General features: G+C 35.4%; 1 protein-coding gene across 1 annotated transcript; it reads right to left on the reverse strand.

Annotated features, from left to right (window-relative positions):
- Positions 1-1,708: 1,708 nt before the first annotated feature.
- LOC125648968 (uncharacterized) lies at positions 1,709-16,792 on the reverse strand. Its single transcript, XM_048876057.2, has 11 exons — positions 16,718-16,792; positions 16,589-16,630; positions 15,527-15,603; positions 15,368-15,439; positions 13,871-13,997; positions 13,656-13,750; positions 13,255-13,323; positions 13,041-13,170; positions 6,689-7,066; positions 5,865-6,236; positions 1,709-2,142 (listed from the first exon to the last, which is right to left on the reverse strand). The coding sequence occupies exons 1-11, from the start codon at positions 16,731-16,733 to the stop codon at positions 1,760-1,762; spliced, it is 1,761 nt and encodes a 586-aa protein (XP_048732014.1). The 5' UTR covers positions 16,734-16,792; the 3' UTR covers positions 1,709-1,759.
- Positions 16,793-22,760: the final 5,968 nt, after the last annotated feature.

Genomic DNA, 22,760 nt, shown 5'->3' on the forward strand with positions numbered 1-22,760 from the left:
AAGCCGTTTCCCGAGGTTTGCTTTAGGGCAACTGAAATGTTGTTGACATACTGAATTGAACTGTAAGTTAACTTTTGGATTCTAAACTATAACTGCAAGAGTTCCAATAGGGGATTTTCGAGTTCTTCCATTCCGTGCATATTTTGTGTTTTAGAATGCACCTAAACCACATTTTTAAGGCATGGTTACTTCCGGTTTATCTGACAATCAGACGATAGTTGCGTAATACGTTCATTTACCTTACTTTATTGGATATAATGCCTAAAGTTAAGATCCAGCGTTATTGGTGTGTGGCGGAGGGGTGCAATGCAGATGACCGAAAGAGGGGGAAGTATGGATTCATGGATTCTGTGGAGTTTTTCCCTTTCCCCACCAAAGCAAAAGATCCTTAACTACGGAAGAAGTGGCTTAACCCTTCGCGTCGGAAGAACTATGAGCCGAAATACCATCATCAACTATGTTCTTTACACTTTGTAGACGGACGACCGAACTCTCCTCATCCATACCCAGAACTTATATATATATGTATATATATATATATATATATATATATATATATATATAACGTGTAGTGTAAACTTGATTTACTCAACCTTACAATTATGAAAATTCTCAGGTGTCTCGCAATGTTGATTGTCCAACTTCTTTGCTCCGACATTCTGTCAAACTATACAACAAATGCATTGTATCCCAATCTATTTTCCAACCTCAATATAGAAGTTGATATGCGCATTGCGTTTTCGTCTGCTTTGGTGTCTGTGTGGACGGTTGGTTTGGTGTCTGTGTCGGCATTTGCTCTCCTTTCTGTGTGTGCGTGGGCTTGTCTCTGTCGATGTCTGTTTCTCTGTGTGTATTGGCGTCTGATTTGCTTTCTGTATAAGCGACTGATTTGCTTTCTGTGTACGCGACTGGTTTGCTGTGTGTGTAAGCGACTGGTTTGCTGTGTGTGTGTGTGCGTTTAATTTGCTGTGTGTGTAAGCGACTGGTTTGCTGTGTGTGTGTGTAAGCGACTGGTTTGCTGTGTGTGTAGGCAACAGCTTTGCTGCGTGTAAGCGTTTGCTTTGCTGTGTGTCTAATCGTCTGCTTTGCTGTATATGTAAGCGTTTGCTTTGCTCTGTGTGTAAGCGACTGATTTGCTTTCTGTGTCGGAGTTTAAAGATGTGGAGGAAGATGAAGGATATCGTTTTAAAATGTTTTAATTATGCATCGTGCACTGTTCGTTATCTTCGCCTTTCATCCAAGTTCTTTAAATATGTTCATCACTTTCGAAAACTTTCAAGATCTTGTGTTTTCTTATGTTCAAGTTCTTCAAGAATTCAAATCGTTATGCAATCAAATTAAAGTTGAAGATGTATTCTATATGTTAACTCTGCCGTGGTTTTCACTTGGATTGGTTTCGGTCTAACTTCTGGGGGAAATGTTATACTTTGATTTACTATGAAATTTGCTATTTGGGGATAATTTATCACGTAATTTATTTTTCAATGTTCGTAGGTTCGAAACAATTAACATTACTCTCTTTTTTTTCTATTTCATTTTAAAATTTGACTATTTGTTTTTCATACCAATTTGATATATAAGATTTTCAGCTGCAATCTTCGAAACCAAAATTAATTATGTGATTTCAGAGACAATAAAATAAAGGAGATAATGTGCAGCGTTTCTTACTTCTATCAATCAACGTATTATTGCACTAAAACAAAAACTATAACTTTTCAACTTTATTACGATCAAATGATAGTGAATAAATTCAGGTTGATTACACTTCAAATAGAAGTACTCCGAAAAACATTGATTGACCACCATCGACTGTTCCATATTTACGTTCAACAGATACCTTATCGCCAGAAGATAACTGGAGAACAGATAGAGCGGAACTGTCGTCATAACCATTATTACGTCCGTCCGATCTCGTTTCAAATTTATCAATTCCGTTAACGTTCAATGCAGCGCGTACAATTTCACTTTGAGCCTCTATGTTGTACAGAAACACGTATACTCCATCACGATCTGCAGTAAATATCCCAGTGGTAGTTGAGTAACCATGGTGATATCCAGAATGTGTTGAACCAAAGACGACCGGCGTTCCGGAAAAATCTCCACTTAGAGAAGCGAGGAATGCTGGGTACGTGGACTTGGATACTACAATATCACATTTGTATTATACAGATATATCAACGCTAATTTGTTTCTATGACGAAAGCTCAAAATTATGTCGTTGAATACTTATGTGTTGTCATGTTGAAAGGTGAAGATATCTAAGAAAGCCCAGAAGGCTCATTCGAGATTCGAAATTCAAAATACGAGATTCAAAATTCAGAATACGAGATTCGTATTTCGAAATTCAAAATCCAAATTAACCAATCAAAATGTAGGTCACAATAGATTAAAGGGTGGAGAGTACATTCATATAAACTTAAAATATGACAGAAAGCTTATTCTTCTATTAGAGAGATGAGATGGACTGGGAATTCATACATTTGAGAGAAATTATTGCCACCCAAAAAAATTTATCAAAAGGGGGGGGGGGGGTAGTAATATCTATACTTCAGGTGCCTGTGAATGATAGAGGAAATTCGAACCATGAATAATTATTTCTCTCATCTATGTTGTCTCTTTTTATATTTGTTTTATGTTTCACAGGAAGCTTAACTACGTCGTCATTAGTCATTACCACAGAACACTAATTTATCCACGTTTTAAGAAAATAGCTTGTCCCATTGATTCATATTTGTACATTTATATTCTATGTTCGAGTATATGTATAATCTCAGGAACCGGTAATTTTGTCCGTAAGAGTACGTTATACTATATCACCCCCTAAAAATATTAGGAGGTGATATAGTATAGACCCCTAGTATTATTATATTACAGACAAAATTACCAGTTCCTGTGGTATGTCATTCTCTCACCAGAGGGCGCGTTACGCAAGCTTCACATACACCTCTGTCAACGCTTGGAATCACGTGACAATATAATCACATGATATAAGCAATCATTCTCGGTTTCCTTTCCCTTTAAAAGTTCAGGCAACAGGTGATACTTCAGGCTCTTTTCATAGCCAGTTGAAACTTGAATAAGTGCATATTTACCATTTAGCTGTTTGTCTCTTATTTTACAAGTTTTATCGTAATTTTAGAGCCTTTCTTACTTTTGATTCCATGTTTACATTTAAATCTCCACCACGTGTATATCCTACATTCATACGCATATTACGAAGCAGTTCCAAATTTATGATCAGAAAACGGCGATTTTAAACAATTTACACTAAGCATCAATTTGATTACACCAAAAACATATCAAAATATAACTAAATATTTAGTCCAAAACATAAATGTTGGATCAAAGAAACTTTTACAAGATTTCTGTAAAAATCCGTTGACAGAGGTATAGTGCGAGGAGCGCACGGAACTCTGGATAGAGAATGGTGGTACGTAGGCTGATATAATATGAATCAGTGCATAGGATCATTTTTAAAACGTGTATAGATTAGTATACTGCCGTTATCATGCACGTAGTTCAGCTTCCTGGAGTCTAAAAATGTTTTTAAAAAAGACACAACATAGATCCAAGATAAATATATATTCATTGTTCGAATTTCATCCATTGTTTATATACATGGTATAGATAACTGAAAAAAAAAATCAAACTAGAATCAATTGTTGGAAGGGTATCATCGGTTAATAAGCTTCATATACGATTTCACTTTAAGGTATATCACAATGTCTATTCGTCATTACTTGACCTGGTTATCACATACAGTGCAGAGTTAATATGCGGGAGTTGAAACAAGTTTTCTGTCTGCCTCCTTTACCGCTTTCTACGTGCCTGTCTGCATCCTAAGCATACATCAAAACATTTATAGTTTTAGAAGAAATGTTTCGCTGTTTGGTAAACATATTAGAAGAAAAAGCTTTCTATCATATTTTAAGTTTACATGTATATGCATGTACCCTATATTCTAACTTTTAATCTATTGTTACCTACATTTTGATTGGTTAATTTGGATTTTGAATTTCGAATCTCGTATTTTGAATTTCGAATCTCGAATGAGCCTTCTGGGCTTTCGTAGATATCGAACAGTGATCAATCTCATAAATCCTATAAACAATACAAAATAGATAGTTGGGCAAACACGGATCCCTGGACCCACCAGAAGTGGGACCAGGTGGCTAGGAGGAGTAAGCATCCCCTGTCGACCGGTCACACCCGCCGTGAGCCCTATATCTTGATCAGGTAAACGGAGTTATCCGTAGTCAAAATCAGTGTACCAAGAACGACCTTACAATCGGTATGAAACATGTCAGACAGCATTTGACCCAATGATAGGTTGTATTGACGAACTAGATCGTTATAACGACCATAGAATTTGCAGAATGTTGACTTTAATCGAGACTGTTGAAACCCTGTACCATCAACTTGTCTGTCAGTAGCTTGCTTGGATTTAAAAACTGACTATACGCAGAACAAGGTCTTGCGTATCGAATCAGTTTAGATATATAAACACCATATGCAGGTGATAATGGAATATTGCTACATAAATATGGGAAGTTGACGATGGAGAAGCTGAAATCATCCCGTTTGTCATACAGTTGAGTTGTCAGTTTGCCGTTAATGTCTACTTTCAATAAAATATCTAAGTATGAAGCAAAAGTGGACGACTCTGTGGTGTCTTTTATTTCGAGCTCACAGAGATATATCGAATCGACATATCAATGAAAGTTATTAATAGACAAAACGTCGTCGATATATCTAAATCTAAATGTTACAATACCTGGTAATTCCAGGTTGCTGATATTTTCCTGTAAGTCGTCAGAATTTTAATAAACCAAAAGACGCTGCATAACACAGTAATTGTGCTGAACTTGTAGATAAATTAAAGAACAGTTATACTGTAGTTATGTGTACATTATAGAAAAATGATACCATATAAATAAAAAATAACTTTCACACAACTCTGAACTTTAACAAATTGTCAACGCAGTTTTCCATCTTAATAAAAAATGAAATGAAAAATAGAATTAAGCGTATGAAAGAGCTAGGTCAATTTGAATCCTTGTATCGATGCAACGTATATCATGATAACTGTGCTGCTCCATATTTAAGGTTTCTCTTTGTGACACGCTCTTTATATAAGGTTCAAGCAGTACTCTTTCATTTAATTGTACTTGTGACTGTTAATCTACTAAGAACAGACGATTTTGTTGTTGGCATATTTTTCGGAATTTTCTATTGAACTTCTGCTTAGATTTAATTTCTTTTGAATTAAAGGATAAAAAGAAAATCGCTCTTTAGTACCTTCCTGAGTTTTCATGGGGTATATTTCATCTTGAATTATATGACCAGCAGTTTGCCTATCGTAGTACTTAGAATTTCAAAGAAAGCCCGGTTCTAAAAATATTCTTTTAATGTTCACATCGAAATCTGGTGAAGGTACATGTATCTCGACAAGCATTTTGTGAACATCAGAGTATCGCACGTTTTGCACTTACGAAACTCTTCACGTGTTTCAGTTTTGCTTATGCGCCCTTCATTTTAAGTTATAGGACACACACACACACACACACACACACACACACACACACACACACACACACATATATATATATATATACATTGTAAACAACATATACATGAAATTGTATGTAAAATTCAAACAAATAAGCCATGTGTCTTGTATGGTACGTCAACTTCTTAACATTATTGCCAAAGTGTTTTAGATTTTCCTTCCTCCCTTTTTGCGAAGTAATAATGTCTATTTAGAATATAGTTGTTTTGTCAATTTCGGGATCCCAGATTAAAGGTTTGCAAATACTTGCCAGTGTTATATTTAATGAGACTAAAATAGAATACTTAGTAATTACCTCTCATATTATCTACAAGTTGCCATCCCGCAAATACAGAAGTCGTCCTCATTCTTGGTGCATTTACATACACATTGTCACCAACATCTAACCAAGCAAATGTCATGTAACTGGCACTATCGTAATACCCTGTGCGCGAGTCCACCCAAACATCCGGTTGAGAATTTCCGTTACTGAATTGAAATCTGCAATTGTATGCGTAGTTGCCATAGTTCAGAGCTGACATCATGAAGACATAAAGACCAGAACGAGGCGCCACGAAGTTTCCAGTGGATGTGTAGTAGGCATTATCTGTGTCTAAAGTTTTGTTGTCATACTTGATATGAGAACCACTTACATCACGTGAAAGAGAGGCATCAAATGCTGTGTCATCTACAAAAACAATAAGTCTATATTCATTGGAATTATCAAATGTGTCATTACAAACGCCACCATTTGCAAGTTTACAGTTTTGTTGTGTTGGCTTACAGGAATAGTTTAGATTGATTGATTGATTGATGTTTTCCGCCACTCTCAACAATTTTTCAGTTATCTGGTGGCGCCCAGTTTTTATTGGTGAAAGAGAGAACCCAGATACAATGTACTTGGGAAGAGACCACCGACCTTCCGAAAGTAAACTGGGAAACTTTCTCACTTACTGGCGCGAGCAGGATTCGAACCCGCACCGACAGAGGTGAGAGGAGAATAGTTTAGAATTACAGAAAACCATATGTAACAGTATTATGAAATACAAACATTATGATCTAAAGAAATTGAATATTATTAGCTATCTAAATCGATCCACCTGCATAGAAAAGATATTTCAAGCCGTTTAGATTTTTTACCTGTTTTATTGATCTTCCAGCCAGAGAACATAGTGTGTCTCGCTTCTGCACGTCCTGTAATGACCCTGACCGACACTTTATCGGTTAATGTAAGGTTAAGGACGGCAAAAGATGTTGTTGTATCGTAATTTGACGAACTTTGATGGGCCTTTAACAGCCCCTCCTGCATTCCGTTCACAAGGAGAGCCCCTTCTGTCCTTTGTCCGTATGTTTCTATCGTCCAGGAGAACACATACGATCCTGTTGTGGGTACAGTAAAAACTCCCGTGACATTGTCATATCCACCACCGATATTTGTGATCACGTGATCGAATATAATTACTCCGCTGCTTGTGGAGCTGTATGCCACCGCGTGGAAAGCAACGTGATTCGGCGTTACTGTGAAATATAGAAAGTATGTATCTTGATAATGCAACGGTTATGAACATTAATTTGAGTGAGCTTTGATGAGCAAAATTTGCCCATTGTTTGTTTATCTGTATGTGCTTTTCTCGACGTTTTACATAATTGCTTTCATATTCAACTCCAGTTACCTAACCCATTTAACTTTCTTATTCCGATTTGTTGTTTTACGTTCCATTCAAGAAATGCCACCAGCTATAGAATGAGTGTCACAATTTTGACCTATGCATGGCCTAGAGTGACACCGGACCTCCATTTTTAAGATCACATCTGAAAGACCTAATACCAAACGGTTGGCGAAGGAACAGTGACTGCCTATGTTAAAAGTTTAAGAGCAAGGAAAGGTAAAGACAGCGAAAAGGTCTGACGTGGCATCAAATAATTGAACCCTGTTGCGAAATAAGCTTCCTAACCATTAGACTACCGCGTAATTAATTTGATTAAAAATTGTCTTCATAGACGTATGAAATTCATTTTTGTTATTGACGCTATCTTCTCGGAAAAAAAGAAAATATACTGGGTAATATATGAACATTGTGTAGAAAGCTTGTAGAAAAATATCTTACAATACCCTTACCAAAATATAAGCCCTCTGGCACACAGTTGCTGCAAATTTGCAGCGCATTTGCGGCAAGTTTGCCGCAACTAGTTGCGACACATTTGCCGCAAGTATACTTTTCGTATGCAAATTTTTCCTCTGGCACACAGTTTGTGGCACAGTTGCGGCACACACTTGCTGCACACTTCTGGCACAGTGTGCGGCATATTTGCCGCAAGTATACTTTTCGTATGCAAATTTTTCCTCTGGCACACAGTTTGCAGCAAACTTGCGGCACACACTTGCTGCACACTTCTGGCACACAGTGTGCGGCATATTTGCCGCAAGTATACTTTTCCTATGCAAATTTTTCTTCTGGCACACAATTTGTGGCAAACTTCTGGCACACAGTTTGCGGCAGACTTGCGGCACACTTCTGGCACTGTCTGCTCGAAATTAAGGGATCCTATATAAACTGTCATATTACAAAACAAAAACACAATTCAATTAATATAATTTCAAGAACAATGACATATCAAGTAATTAACATATTCAAAAATACTAATTAAAAAAAAGAGAGATTCAAAAACAGAAATGACCAGGTTCTTGTAAAATATGTTATCTATCATAGGAACAACAGTAGAAACATACTGGAAAAATGACAAATTAAAGGTAGAATTTTTCAACAAAAAAAGAAGAAAAAAGAAAAGAAAAAAAAGAGAAGCATTTTTAAAATGTTACATGTAAATCTTCAATGTTTTTATAACATCTATAATGTACAGGGTTTGGAAAATGTTAAGTAAAAGCTGAGTTGGTTACATAAAGTACCATGCTTAAAAAATGTTCAACTTCACCATGCACATGTAAATTTTTCAAAGAATGCCTGATCACTTCTGAGGAGACACATGCACATTTACAATGCTTCCATAACAGCTGTTCAAGGTCTGAAGAATGTCAAATAAATGCTGTAAGAGGAGTTGATTACAAAAAATAGGTACCAACTATTCAGGAAATCCTTTAAAAAATGACAAAGTTCAACTAAATGTAATTTTTTTGAAAAAAGTCTGATCACTTTCATAAAGACACATGCACATCTTCAATGTGTTCATAACAACTGTACAAAGTTTAAGGAATGTCAAGTTAGAGGTGCATGAGGATTTGATTACACAAAATAGTTACCATCTATTCAAGAAATGCTTTAAAATGACTAAAGTTCAACTACATGTACATTTTTTTTTAAAATGTCTGATCACTTTCAAAAACACATATGCACATCTTCAATGTATTCATAACAACTGTACACAGTTTGAGGAATGTCAAATTAGAGGTATACGAGGAGTTGATTACACAAAATAGATACTGTCGATTAAAGAAATGCTTAAAAAATGACGAAGTTTAACTACATGTAAATTTTTCAAAAAATGTCTGATCACTGATTACACAAAGTAGGTACTATTACAGGGACGCTATTGTCGCTTGCCCACCAGTCATTCAGCATTTTATAAACTGTTTGCACATTGTGCAACCCGACCAAAAATATAAAATATAATTATAACAAGATGTGCGAGAAAACTTAAAGAAACTGCAACAGCTTCTAATCCACAAATATTGCATTGTGCAATGTTAAAAAGTTCTCGGTGAAGTCCCACCCTGGCCATGAGAGTACATTTTATTTGGAAACTGCTGCATAAAGAATTTCTTTCAAGATCCAAGAGAAAAATATCAACCCACTGTGGCACTTTTCTGGCCTAAGGTCAGGTTGTGATTTAAATAGATTTGTGAATTTTGGCCGTTTTAGATCAATCATGTCAAATGAAAGTTTTTAAAAAATAAAATCCTTATTAAACTAGCAAGTGCTATACAAATGATGCTATAAATGCTAGAATTGTACATACAATTAAGACAAAGGAGTTGACATGATCTTAAGGACATGTAATTAAAAAGGAGGTCTATCATTTGCATAACATGACTATGTGCATTGTGCATCAATAACAGGTTTCAGCAACATTTGCAGACAAGAATGAAATATATTCAAAATTCACACATGTAAACTATGCACTTTTCCTCAGAAAAATCTGGAGACAATCTACATGAATTTTAAAGTCAGTACTGTGAAGGACTTTATATTCTGATAAATTAATACAGACTTGTGGGCCCTTATTAGGGAGAACACTGTAAACATTTACACAAGTTTCTCCATCATAGATGAATGGGAGAATAATAGGACTATCTCCATGCTGTCTTCGCCTTAGAATCAAAAACATGATTGAATTCTGGACCTTCTTCTAATCTTCCACTTGTTCAGTACTTGGTCATCACAATCACATATTGTTCGCAACAACTCTACTGTCCCATCCATTTGTTGTGATAAACTGTAAATAGTTTTTCGGTTAAGACAGAGTGCCTTTACTCACAAATACATGTAGCAGTCTCATCAGATTCACTTGGCAAGTGTGTATAAATTGAAATGTCATTCTTTTTTTAAAACTAAATAACACTAAGTAACTTCATTAGTGATTTATACACATTAATCCAGGCCTGCATGTTGGAACTCTCAGATATGGAAAGTTGAAGACAGCCTATCAACACACCATCACAACTTCTGTATCTTCACGACTATCATGAAATATATTCTGAAAAAGATATAAAATTGTAAATAATTACGAGATACCATTGGCCGTCCTATATACAAGTTTGCAAGGCGTTTAACATAGGAGGAATCATTCAGGGGTGTGTACATGTAATTACCGTTTTTCAAAGCCGAGAAATAATCAATGTTGCGTTATAGCCCATTGGGCTAATAAATGCAATATTTGATGTACAACTGTTAATATCATGCTGACCAGACTTTACATACAAATTAACTTTATTGTCAAGACAAGATCTTCAATCCATTTTAATAACGTATATGCATTGATGGAGTGACAAAATTGAGATTCTGGAGGTCACATCCCTGATCATAATGCAGTTTAACTTTTCTAACTGGACATCTGGGTTCAAATCATAAGCATTTGAATAAAAAAAATAATCAACCATTCATTAACACCATTTACTGAATAAACTATTCAGTTTTGCAAATATAACCCGAGTAGAAAGTAAACAAAAAATAGCATAATTATTACGGAAATAGGCCTAATTATTTGTTTGTTTTTCGGCCTTTTCCCCTCTCTCTCCATTTTTTAAGTGCCTATATGGTCCTGTCCAAATGTATAAGAAGAAAAAATCCGCGATGGCTACGATAATGCAACTAGAAGGAGTCTAATCTATTCTCATACAAAGGAAATTTAAAAAAAAAAAAATAAATTCCACATAATTTCAAAGAATTGAATGAAGAATGTAAATTTATAAACGTAAACACTGACTTAAGATTTGACGCAACAACATACAATGAGCGATGGTCAGTTTCGTTTTGAACAATATATTACAGAGTTTATAATTATAAGATACACAGTAAATCACTTACTCAATGATTGGAAGATTCTCCTCAGAATATCTGCATCAACTCCTGTTCTCGATTCATGTTCAAGATGTTTACCGGTATAACATCATGGCGTCTGTTGATATCAACTTTCCCGCTCAGCATATAATATTGAGTGAATCCCACACCCGACGCATTGAACCCGATCTCTATTTGCGATGCATAGAGCCGTAAAGCCCCATGAAGACCTACTTTGGTATACAGCTTAGATTATTCTAACTTAGTATCAATTAGCATTCCACAAACCAGAATAACGTACCTGGATAAATTATACGACATAAAGGTGAATTTTTACCACTCTCATTTGATTAATTTCAACTCACAAACCCAGTATCTGAATTGTAATCAATGTTCAGATATACATGTAAATAAAGAAAAGAAAAGTTCTCTCTCTCTCTCTCTCTCTCTCTCTCTCTCTCTCTCTCTCCATTTATTTAGATATAGATATTTTTTCTTCACTTTTTTTTCTAATTAGATTAAAATTTCAGATAACTGTGCACTTACATCTTATTTTAAAGGGGCATTAGCTGTGAAAGTGATGACAACCATTTTCTTTTTTTCTTCTCAAAATCTCTCGATGATATTGAAATACATATTGATGACTAATAAGAACATTTATTTTTTATTATGTACAAAAACAAGAGAATTAACCCTAATAAAACTACGTTAGATAACCGCTTTTAATGTAAAGAAATATATACGGAAGATGTATTCACTGCACCCAAATCAAATCATTTCTCAAATAAAAACAAAAACAGCATATACATTTTGCTGACAGCATGCAAAGGTAACTAGAGAATAATTATACTGTCTTGCAAGACAATAATATTCAATCACCAAAATCACATATTCATTCAGAGGTTAAAAGGTGTTTGAAATAATTAAATACAAGTGTAATTATTACTTTAATATATAATAACTATTATAGGGCAACTTTCATTGAATTCAATATTTGGTGACAAAATGACCGCTAATTCCCATTAAGACAAGAAGATGGAAGGGGTACACAAGAAATGTTGCATATATGTTCTATTATAGAAAATGTTGTGATGGATATATTGAAATGGCTCTTTTATTCTAAATATTCAAGAAAAGTCGTGAACTTTGGTGCCCTTGCTGTTTCAGTTCTGAAATTTTAAGAAAAAAGTTGTGAACTTCTGGCACACGATTCTGAATACCAAAGAAAAAGTTGTGGTACACTTCTGGCACACAGTTTTGATTCTGAATACCAAAGAAAAAGTTGTGGTGCACTTCTGGCACACTGTTTCATTTAGGAAAAGTTGTGGCGCACTTCTGGCACACTGTGCCACTAGTGGCACACTGTGTGCTGCTAGTGGCACACTGTATGCCGCTAGCGGCATTAGCTGCACACTTCTGGCAAACAGCTCTGGCACACTGATTTGTTTTCCGCAAACTTGCAGCAAACTTGCGGCAAATTTGCAGCAAACTTTACATTTTGGTAAGGGTACATGTACATATATACGTTTAGAATTGTTAAGCTGATATTGACATGCACGTCTTCAGAGATTTATTTTATTGATACTAGGGTCTAAATACGGAGAAAACAAGCGTTCATTATGAAGAAGCATATCATGGGAATACTTTTCAATAAAGAAGCTTCCAGACTGGCATATAATCTTTTCATGGGCGCCTTCGCCATTGAATGTTTGGAGATGAATGCTAATGAACATTCGAAATACTCATAAAGACAATGCCTGTTTTGTGAGTAATTTTGAAATACAATCACCAACTTATTAGGAAAACAGAAGCAAATCTGCATTAGAATGAGGATCTTCAGATTTTAGCCTGTTAATGCTGATTTAGCGCCATATATTCGTTTCATTGCAAACCTACGACTGCTAATTATTGAATGAGGTGGACATGGTCATGTTTAACTGAATTTCATCGTTGTGCATTGTGTGAGAGCTGGGTACCTGGAACGGTGGGCCTAGATGCTGAAGAACAGTTGGCGTTGCAGAGATCCCCATCACAACAGTGAATACACACACCAAGTAGATCTCGCCTCCTGCCGACGACTGGTCCAGACAAAAGCGAGGAACAACCCTAGATAAATCCGTTTTACGACAATTAGGAAGCAAAAATGGATTCATTTCTTTGACGTTAAAAGTTGCAACAAAGAAAACATACCAAACGAGGTTCACACTTGGAAGTAAAATATTTCTGTTCGAAGACGTTTCTTTCGTGTATAAGACATTTCTAAAAAGAGAAGAGTGAAATGATGAAAATAGCACTGGAGACAAAAAATGAAATACCCTTCCATGTTGAATAAATGTATAAATCTTATATCTTTGAATGCACGATTGTTGATGCACCAGCGTTCTGTTCACACCTGAAAGTTATATTGAATTAAAAGTAAAATTTTATGGATTGTTTTTAAAATTGAACAAAAGATATCAATAATTGAAACACGCTCAAAATTGAAAATCAAATACTTGAATGTAAATACACCAATTTGATTCTATATACATCAGGTCACAGATCAGGTTTAGCAGGAACTAAGACATCTAAAAGCTTCTACTAGGACGTACTTGATTGAGGTCACACGGAGTGATGGTGTGACAGTCCGTTGGATCCGCAACATCCTCACAGTCAAAGCAGATAGGGCCTCGAGTATCGGGGTACTCTATTCACCAATATTTAAAAAAAACCAATGGTTTCATTCAGATACTACACGACAAAGAACAGACATGCTCGATAAATTCTATTATACATCTTGTTCGTTTATACTTTATCCTGTACTAACTAGGAGTTCCGCATCCGTAGGCGTTACATATATCTGTGGTACAGCAGTCCCTACACTGTACAACGCCGTCAATATACTGACTCCGTTTGGTGGTTATAACGGTTCTATTATCTGTCGCTCCACATTCCTGTAAAAATGTTAATCTTCATTTACATTATGATAGGTAAAATCGGAAAAAGTAGCAATGCATTTCTACAACGTTTGGTGGCGGTACATTCGGCTTTGATTCCGTTCATAATTGTTTTTCAAAGTTTCTCGACAACTTCCATTGCTATTGGAATTTAAGGTTTTCATTTTCTTATGAAACAAAGGTAATGGTGAAAGTATTTTCACTTCAGTATTGATTTAATTTCATTCCTCGGCTAGATAGCACAACAAAAATAACGCCGTATAGGTAATTTTTGTTATCAAAATTGCAATATTCAGCTCTCTTTCTTTCTATCACTGTCCCACGGTTCGGAGTTATCACACGATGCTCAACATTTGAAAAAGAGAAGAGTGTATATGGAAAAGACGTAATTCATTACGAATTTAACTCCACTTTTTTTGGCACACTGTTTTCCCCTAAAGTAGCTTTAAAACTTCATTGTTATTTCGGATTTCAAACATTTCGGTTGATCATCACTGAAGAGACATTATTTGTCGAAATGCGCATCTGGTGCATCAAAATTGGTACCGTATAAGTTTTACATGAAGATTGTTTCGGGTGATCACGATTACTGCGGCGAATAGATCAGTAGAACATTTGATTTGTGATGTGGAGGTCGTGAACTCAAATATTGACCACATAAGTCCAGAGAATATCAAACAAGGAAGTTCAGACAATATTCAAACTACTGATTTGTAACGTAACGCTTGGTATTTGGTGAAGTTTCTGTGGTATATCGAGAATCTTTTGAATGAGAAAAAAATCGCAGTCGTTTGCACGATTCAGAACCACATTGTCTAGGACAGAGTTCATGTGCCTATCTTTGTAACCTCGCTCAATTAAACCTCCTGCTGTTGACATCTTGTACAACCGATCGACCGACCGATCTATTAGTATCCATCCCACCATTCACAAACTCACCCATATATCTGTCTATCTACGTACCAAATAATCTATCAAAAAAGTGAAGATAACGAACAGTGATCGATGGAAAGGTGAAGATACGGAACAATGATCAATCTCTTAACTCCCATAAAGGATGAAAAATGGAGAACCCTAGAACATACCAGAGGTGGGATCAGGTGCCTAGGAGGAGTAATACTCACCTGTCGACAACATCTCATAAATCCTATAAAGAATACATAATTGAGAGTAGGACAAACACGGACTCCCAGAAACACAAGAGGTGGCATCAGATGTCAAAGGACCTTTTCGTCTCTTTTACAAATTAGAACTGATAATTGCACATCTTAAACTGCATTTGATCTTGATTTTTCCTTTGGATGCAATGATAAGTTTTGCAAGTCGGAACTTTAGATTGTGGAAGCTTTATCTGAATGAAGACCAACCTTTTGTGGATAACATCCAGTCCAATAACCAATATCGCCATTATCTGCTCGGTACTGCTGCACTGCACACACCTGTCAGAATAAATTGAATTACTAAGCTTCTTCAGATAACTGTACAAGTTAATGTTGTTATTAAGTATTGAACATAATATATGTTACCTCTCCATTTTGACAGCGCTCAATTTTATTACACAGCCGAGGTTCAGTAATATCGGAACATCTCAGACATGTTAAACCTGATAAAAATCGAAAACAAACTTTTGGAATTATGAATGAGACAAGAAGCTCATAAAACCCCGAATCGTTAGTCGGGTTAGAATAACCTGAAGAAATGAAAACTTACGGTTCATATACATACATTCATTATTACTAACGGGTCGGGACACTTAAAAACTTTGACAGGGAATGTGAGTCCATATACCCTGCCAAGAATCCATATAACTAATGTGTCTTACTGCAGAGCGATCATTATAGAAAATGTCTCATGTATTTGTGTGTTTACAATCGTGCAGACGATAAACATCGGTATTACGTCACGAGCGTAATGGTATATGCGTAAATCATTTAAAGTAAATACATGTAAACGTAATTTTACAAATAATTTCTGAAAATAAATGATACATTTAGAAAAAAAAAATGTTTTAATATGCCTTAATTTTACTCTTCAGTAGGACACACACACACACACACACACACACACACACACACAAGGACAAACATTTACTTTGGGTTGCCTTGAAAGTAACAAAATTTTGAAGGACCTCGAGGGGAGGGAAACATTAACTTTTGTTGGCAGTACGGTGACCGAGTATGCAATCACTCTGGAGAACGAGGTCACAGTATGGTGATCCAGTTTACAACAACTCTGGAGGATGATATCATAATTCATTTCAAAATTAAGGATTATCTCCTTCCAATATTTCAGCTTGAGCATCACCAAAGAGACATTATTAGTCGAAAAGCGCATCTGTTGCATCAGAATTGGTACCTTATAAGTTTTACATCATAGTATGGTGACCGATTCTACAACCACTCTGGATAATGATATTAAAATGCCGTTGTTTAAAGACGCGAACAGAAGAATAGGAATGGTGGGAAGGGTTCACACTGGTATTGTCCAGGTGAGCTAAACCTATCACAACAGAAACACGTTTTATTGTACATTATCATACATTGAAACGTCATTGAATAGAGTATATTACTTTTACTGAACGTACTTACCTAGAACGCATCTTCCAATAACTGAGGCACAGTATAATAAAACTGCAATACAAAGTAAATCTTGTTTTAGTTTTTAGGGACAGAGCACATACCAGTCACTGTTGTAATGTTTTGTTGAAATAAACTTACGAGGTACGTTTTTCATATTTCGAATATTATATCTGAACTTGGCGTCAGTTACGTTCAATTACACTATCAGATAAGAATGCAAAGGTCGATGGAATTTCCTTTGTTACATATATGAAGAACTTGACACATTGTCAGAATGGATTAAAAGTATAGAAGGAATATTTAGTTCATATTAGATACATTAAAGCAAAAGTGCTTCTGTGTTTAGTCAACCAGACGTTTTGAAAGAATTAAAAAAGTTACATGAGGAATATGTTTTGGATCCAGCTGTAACAACATTGTCTTCGTTTGTAAGCATCCTTATTACAACTGTATTTTAAACAAACTTGGCATCAATTCTACAATCGGTAATCCTACTTGGTAATATGTTAGTAATATGTCTATTGTCTTCATTCTCTGTCTATTGTCTCCATTCTCTGTCTATTGTCTTCATTCTCTGTCTATTGTCTACATTCTCTGATTATTGTCTACACTCTCTGTCTATTGTCTCCATTATCTGTCTATTGTCTTCATTCTCTGTCTATTGTCTACATTCTCTGTTTATTGTCTACATTCTCTGTCTATTGTCTACATTATCTGTCTATTGTCTCCATTCTCTGTCTATTCTCTACATTCTCTGTCTATTGTCTCCATTCTCTGTCTATTGTCTACATTCTCTGATTATTGTCTACACTCTCTGTCTATTGTCTCCATTATCTGTCTATTGTCTTCATTCTCTGTCTATTGTCTACATTCTCTGTTTATTGTCTACATTCTCTGTCTATTGTCTACATTATCTGTCTATTGTCTCCATTCTCTGTCTATTCTCTACATTCTCTGTCTATTGTCTCCATTCTCTGTCTATTGTCTACATTCTCTGATTATTGTCTACACTCTCTGTCTATTGTCTCCATTATCTGTCTATTGTCTACATTATCTGTCTATTGTCTACATTATTTGTCTACTGTCTCCATTCTCTGAATATTGTCTCCATTATCTTTCTATTGTCTACATTATCTGTCTATTGTCTACATTCTCTGTCTATTGTCTACATTCTCTGTCTATTGTCTACATTATCTGTCTATTGTCTCAATTATCTGTCTATTGTCTCCATTTTCTGTCTATTGTCTAATTTCTCTGTCTATTGTCTACATTATCTGTCTATTGTCTCAATTATCTGTCTATTGTCTCCATTTTCTGTCTATTGTCTACATTATCTGTCTATTGTCTACATTATCTGTCTATTGTATTCATTCTCTGTCTATTGTCTACATTCTATATCTATTGTCTACATTATCTGTCTATTGTCTTCATTTTCTCTCTATTGTCTTCATTATCTGTCCATTATCTCCATTTTCTCTCTATTGTCTACATTCTCTCTCTATTGTCTACACTCTGTTTATTGTCTACACTCTCTGTCTATTGTCTACATTATCTGTCTATTGTCTCCATTCTCTGTCTATTGTCTTCATTTTCTGATTATTTTCTTCATTCTCTGTCTATTGTCTACATTCTCTGATTATTTTCTACATTCTCTGTCTATTGTCTACATTCTCTATCTATTGTCTTCATTCTCTGTCTATTGTCTTCATTCTCTGTCTATTGTCTTCATTCTCTGTCTATTGTATACATTATCTGTCTATTGTCTCCATTCTCTGTCTATTGTCTACACTCTCTGTCTATTGTCTTCATTATCTGTCTATTGTCTACATTCTCTGTCTATTGTCATCATTATCTGTCTATTGTCTCCATTCTCTGTCTATTGTCTTCATTTTCTGATTATTTTCTTCATTCTCTGTCTATTGTCTACATTCTCTGATTATTTTCTACATTCTCTGTCTATTGTCTACATTCTCTATCTATTGTCTTCATTCTCTGTCTATTGTCTTCATTCTCTGTCTATTGTATACATTATCTGTCTATTGTCTCCATTATCTGTCTATTGTCTACACTCTCTGTCTATTGTCTACACTCTCTGTCTATTGTCTACATTATCTGTCTATTGTCATCATTATCTGTCTATTGTCTACATTATCTGTCTATTGTCTCCATTCTCTGTCTATTGTCTACATTATCTGTCTATTGTCTACATTCTCTGATTATTGTCTACACTCTCTGTCTATTGTCTCCATTATCTGTCTATTGTCTACATTATCTGTCTATTGTCTACATTATCTGTCTATTGTCTACATTATTTGTCTACTGTCTCCATTCTCTGAATATTGTCTCCATTATCTTTCTATTGTCTACATTATCTGTCTATTGTCTACATTCTCTGTCTATTGTCTACATTCTCTGTCTATTGTCTACATTATCTGTCTATTGTCTCAATTATCTGTCTATTGTCTCCATTTTCTGTCTATTATCTACATTCTCTGTCTATTGTCTACATTATCTGTCTATTGTCTCCATTTTCTGTCTATTGTCTACATTATCTGTCTATTGTCTACATTATCTGTCTATTGTCTTCATTCTCTGTCCATTGTCTACATTCTATATCTATTGTCTACATTATCTGTCTATTGTCTTCATTTTCTCTCTATTGTCTTCATTATCTCCATTTTCTCTCTATTGTCTACATTCTCTCTCTATTGTCTACACTTTCTGTTTATTGTCTACACTCTCTGTCTATTGTCTACATTATCTGTCTATTGTCTCCATTCTCTGTCTATTGTCTTCATTTTCTGATTATTTTCTTCATTCTCTGTCTATTGTCTACATTCTCTGATTATTTTCTACATTCTCTGTCTATTGTCTACATTCTCTATCTATTGTCTTCATTCTCTGTCTATTGTCTTCATTCTCTGTCTATTGTAGACATTATCTGTCTATTGTCTACATTCACTGTCTATTGTCTTCATTCTCTGTCTATTGTCTTCATTCTCTGTCTATTGTCTCAATTATCTGTCCATTGTCTACATTCTCTGTCTATTGTCTACACTCTCTGTCTATTGTCTTCATTCTCTGTGTATTCTCTACATTCTATGTCTATTGTCTACATTCTCTGTCTATTGTCTCCATTTTCTCTCTAGTGTCTTCATTATCTGTGCATTATCTCCATTTTCTCTCTATTGTCTTCATTCTCTGTCTATTGTCTTCATTCTCTGTCTATTGTCTACATTATCTGTCTATTGTCTACATTATCTGTCTATTGTCTTCATTCTCTGTCTATTCTCTACATTCTCTGTCTATTGTCTCCATTCTCTGTCTATTGTCTCCATTCTCTGATTATTGTCTACATTCTCTGTCTATTGTCTTCATTCTCTGTCTATTGTCTACATTCTCTGATTATTGTCTTCATTTTCTGGCTATTGTCTTCATTTTCTCTTCTATTGTCTACATTATTTGTCTATTGTCTCCATTCTCTGATTATTGTCTACATTCTCTGATTATTGTCTCCATTACCTTTCTAATGTCTACACTCTCTGTCTACTGTCTTCATTATCTGTCTATTGTCTACACTCTCTGTCTATTGTCTACATTCTCTGTCTATTGTCTACATTCTCTGATTATTGTCTCCATTACCTTTCTATTGTCTACACTCTCTTCATTTTCTCTCCAATGTCCCCATTCTCTGTATATCACTAAAACAACCAAAAAGGACCGGGTACAGTTTCTATTCTCTGTATCTTTTTTATAGCCTCCATTATCTAATTGAGAATCTTCGGATGAACAAACTACGGTTCACAGAAACCTAGGATGCGATTGATGTAGTGATATGTACCTATTTACTACATTTTTCGCCGAAACTGCTGTTTACTCTTTTTGCATTCCGCCTTTAAAGTTTAAAGATGTCAACAGAAAACTTTTCCATCGTACTGCAATTTGCAACAGATTGCCTATGTATACATTTTGATTTATAAGACTAGTAACTAAAAACACTTTAATCCTTACAACTGCTTTGTGTTTTCCATGTTGAGAAATATTTTGTTTTTGATCACATGAATGTAAATATTCGCTATGACGACAATCCGATCAAGTCCAAGGTCTTTGTGCAAGATGCGAACCGCGTTGAAAAGCTTTGAGTGCTGTATATGATACCCATCTCCGTTTATCTTTTCCGTTCTCTATCCATGGTCTCCATTCTCTCTTTATGATTTACATTCTCTTTTTATCGCCTTTTAATATTATCTGTTTATGGTCTACGTTCTTTAATTTTGATTTCCATTCTCTGTTCATAGTCTTCGTCTTCTGCTCATGGCCTTCATTCTCTGTACACGATCTTCATTCTTTGTTCATGGCCTTCATTCTCTGTACATAGTCTTCATTCTCTGTTCATGGCCTTCATTCTCTGTTCATAGCCTTCATTCTCTGTACATAGTCTTCATTCTCTGTACATAGTCTTCATTCTCTGTACATAGTTTTCATTCTCAGTTCATGGCCTTCATTCTCTGTACATAGCCTTCATTCTCTGTACATAGTCTTCATTCTCTGTTCATGGCCTTCATTCTCTGTTCATGGCCTTCATTCTTTGTTCATGGCCTTCATTCTCTGTACATAGTCTTCATTCTCTGTACATAGTCTTCATTCTGTGTTCATGGCCTTCATTCTCTGTTCATAGCCTTCATTCTCTGTACATAGTCTTCATTTTCTGTACATAGTCTTCATTCTCTGTACATAGTCTTCATTCTCTGTTCATGGCCTTCATTCTTTGTTCATGGCCTTCCTTCTCTGTACATAGTCTTCATTCTCTGTTCATAGTCTTCATTCTCTGTTCATGGCCTTCATTCTCTGTTCATAGCCTTCATTCTCTGTACATAGTCTTCATTTTCTGTACATAGTCTTCATTCTCTGTACATAGTCTTCATTCTGTGTTCATGGCCTTCATTCTCTGTTCATAGCCTTCATTCTCTGTACATAGTCTTCATTTTCTGTACATAGTCTTCATTCTCTGTACATAGTCTTCATTCTCTGTTCATGGCCTTCATTCTTTGTTCATGGCCTTCCTTCTCTGTACATAGTCTTCATTCTCTGTTCATAGTCTTCATTCTCTGTTCATGGCCTTCATTCTCTGTTCATAGCCTTCATTCTCTGTACATAGTCTTCATTTTCTGTACATAGTCTTCATTCTCTGTACATAGTCTTCATTCTCTGTTCATGGCCTTCATTCTCTGTATATAGTCTTCATTTTTTGTACATAGCCTTCATTCTCTGTACATAGTCTTCATTCTCTGTACATAGTTTTCATTCTCAGTTCATGGCCTTCATTCTCTGTTCATGGCCTTCATTCCCTTTTTGTGCTCTTCATTCTCTGTTAATGACCTTTAGTCTCTCTTTATAATTTACATTATCTGTTCATGATTTCGATTCTTTAATACATGTTTCATAGCATTCTCTGTTTATGGTTCCCATTATCTGTTCATGGCCTTAATCCTCAGTTTTCGATCAAGGTTTATATTGCTCATTTATTCAAAGTTATTCGCGTATGAAAATGTTAAAGACGTCACATTTCAGTTTTATAAATGCTTAATCTACAATGGTCTTTACTTACTGTAGAAATACTTAAGTTACAATGTTTTTTAATTACTGTAGGATCCCGTGGGGATCAGGGTTAAAATAGGTCCTCAGTACCCCTTGCTTGCCGTAAGAGGCGGTCCTTCGGGTGAGACCGCAACAACCGAGGTCCCGAGTCACAAGAGGTGTGGCACAAAAAAGATCCTTCCCTGCCCAAAGGCCATAAGCGCCAAGCATAGGCCTAAAATGTGGAGCCCTTTACCGGTAATGGTGACGTCTCCATGAGCGAAATATTCTCGGGAGCGACATTAAACAATATTCAATCAATAAATTACTGTAGGAAAAGTTTTACTTCTCAGAAAAGCGTGAACAACTTGAGAGCAGAAGAAATAACGTTAATTAAAGTAGGGGTCTAGTAGCGTGACGTCATGTCCGGATCAAACTCCGGTATTGGTTCACGTACTTTTATTATCAAACGTATTTTTACATTTACCTGGATGTTTTTTAAAATTTAGTAAAATGAATACAATAACACTCAATCACTTATATTTGAGTAGACTATGGCTCCAATCTTCTTTCCATTTTTTGTCATCTAATTCACACATAAAAC

This window comes from Ostrea edulis, chromosome 5 (assembly GCF_947568905.1).
Source record: "Ostrea edulis chromosome 5, xbOstEdul1.1, whole genome shotgun sequence".
Lineage (NCBI taxonomy): Eukaryota > Metazoa > Mollusca > Bivalvia > Ostreida > Ostreidae > Ostrea > Ostrea edulis.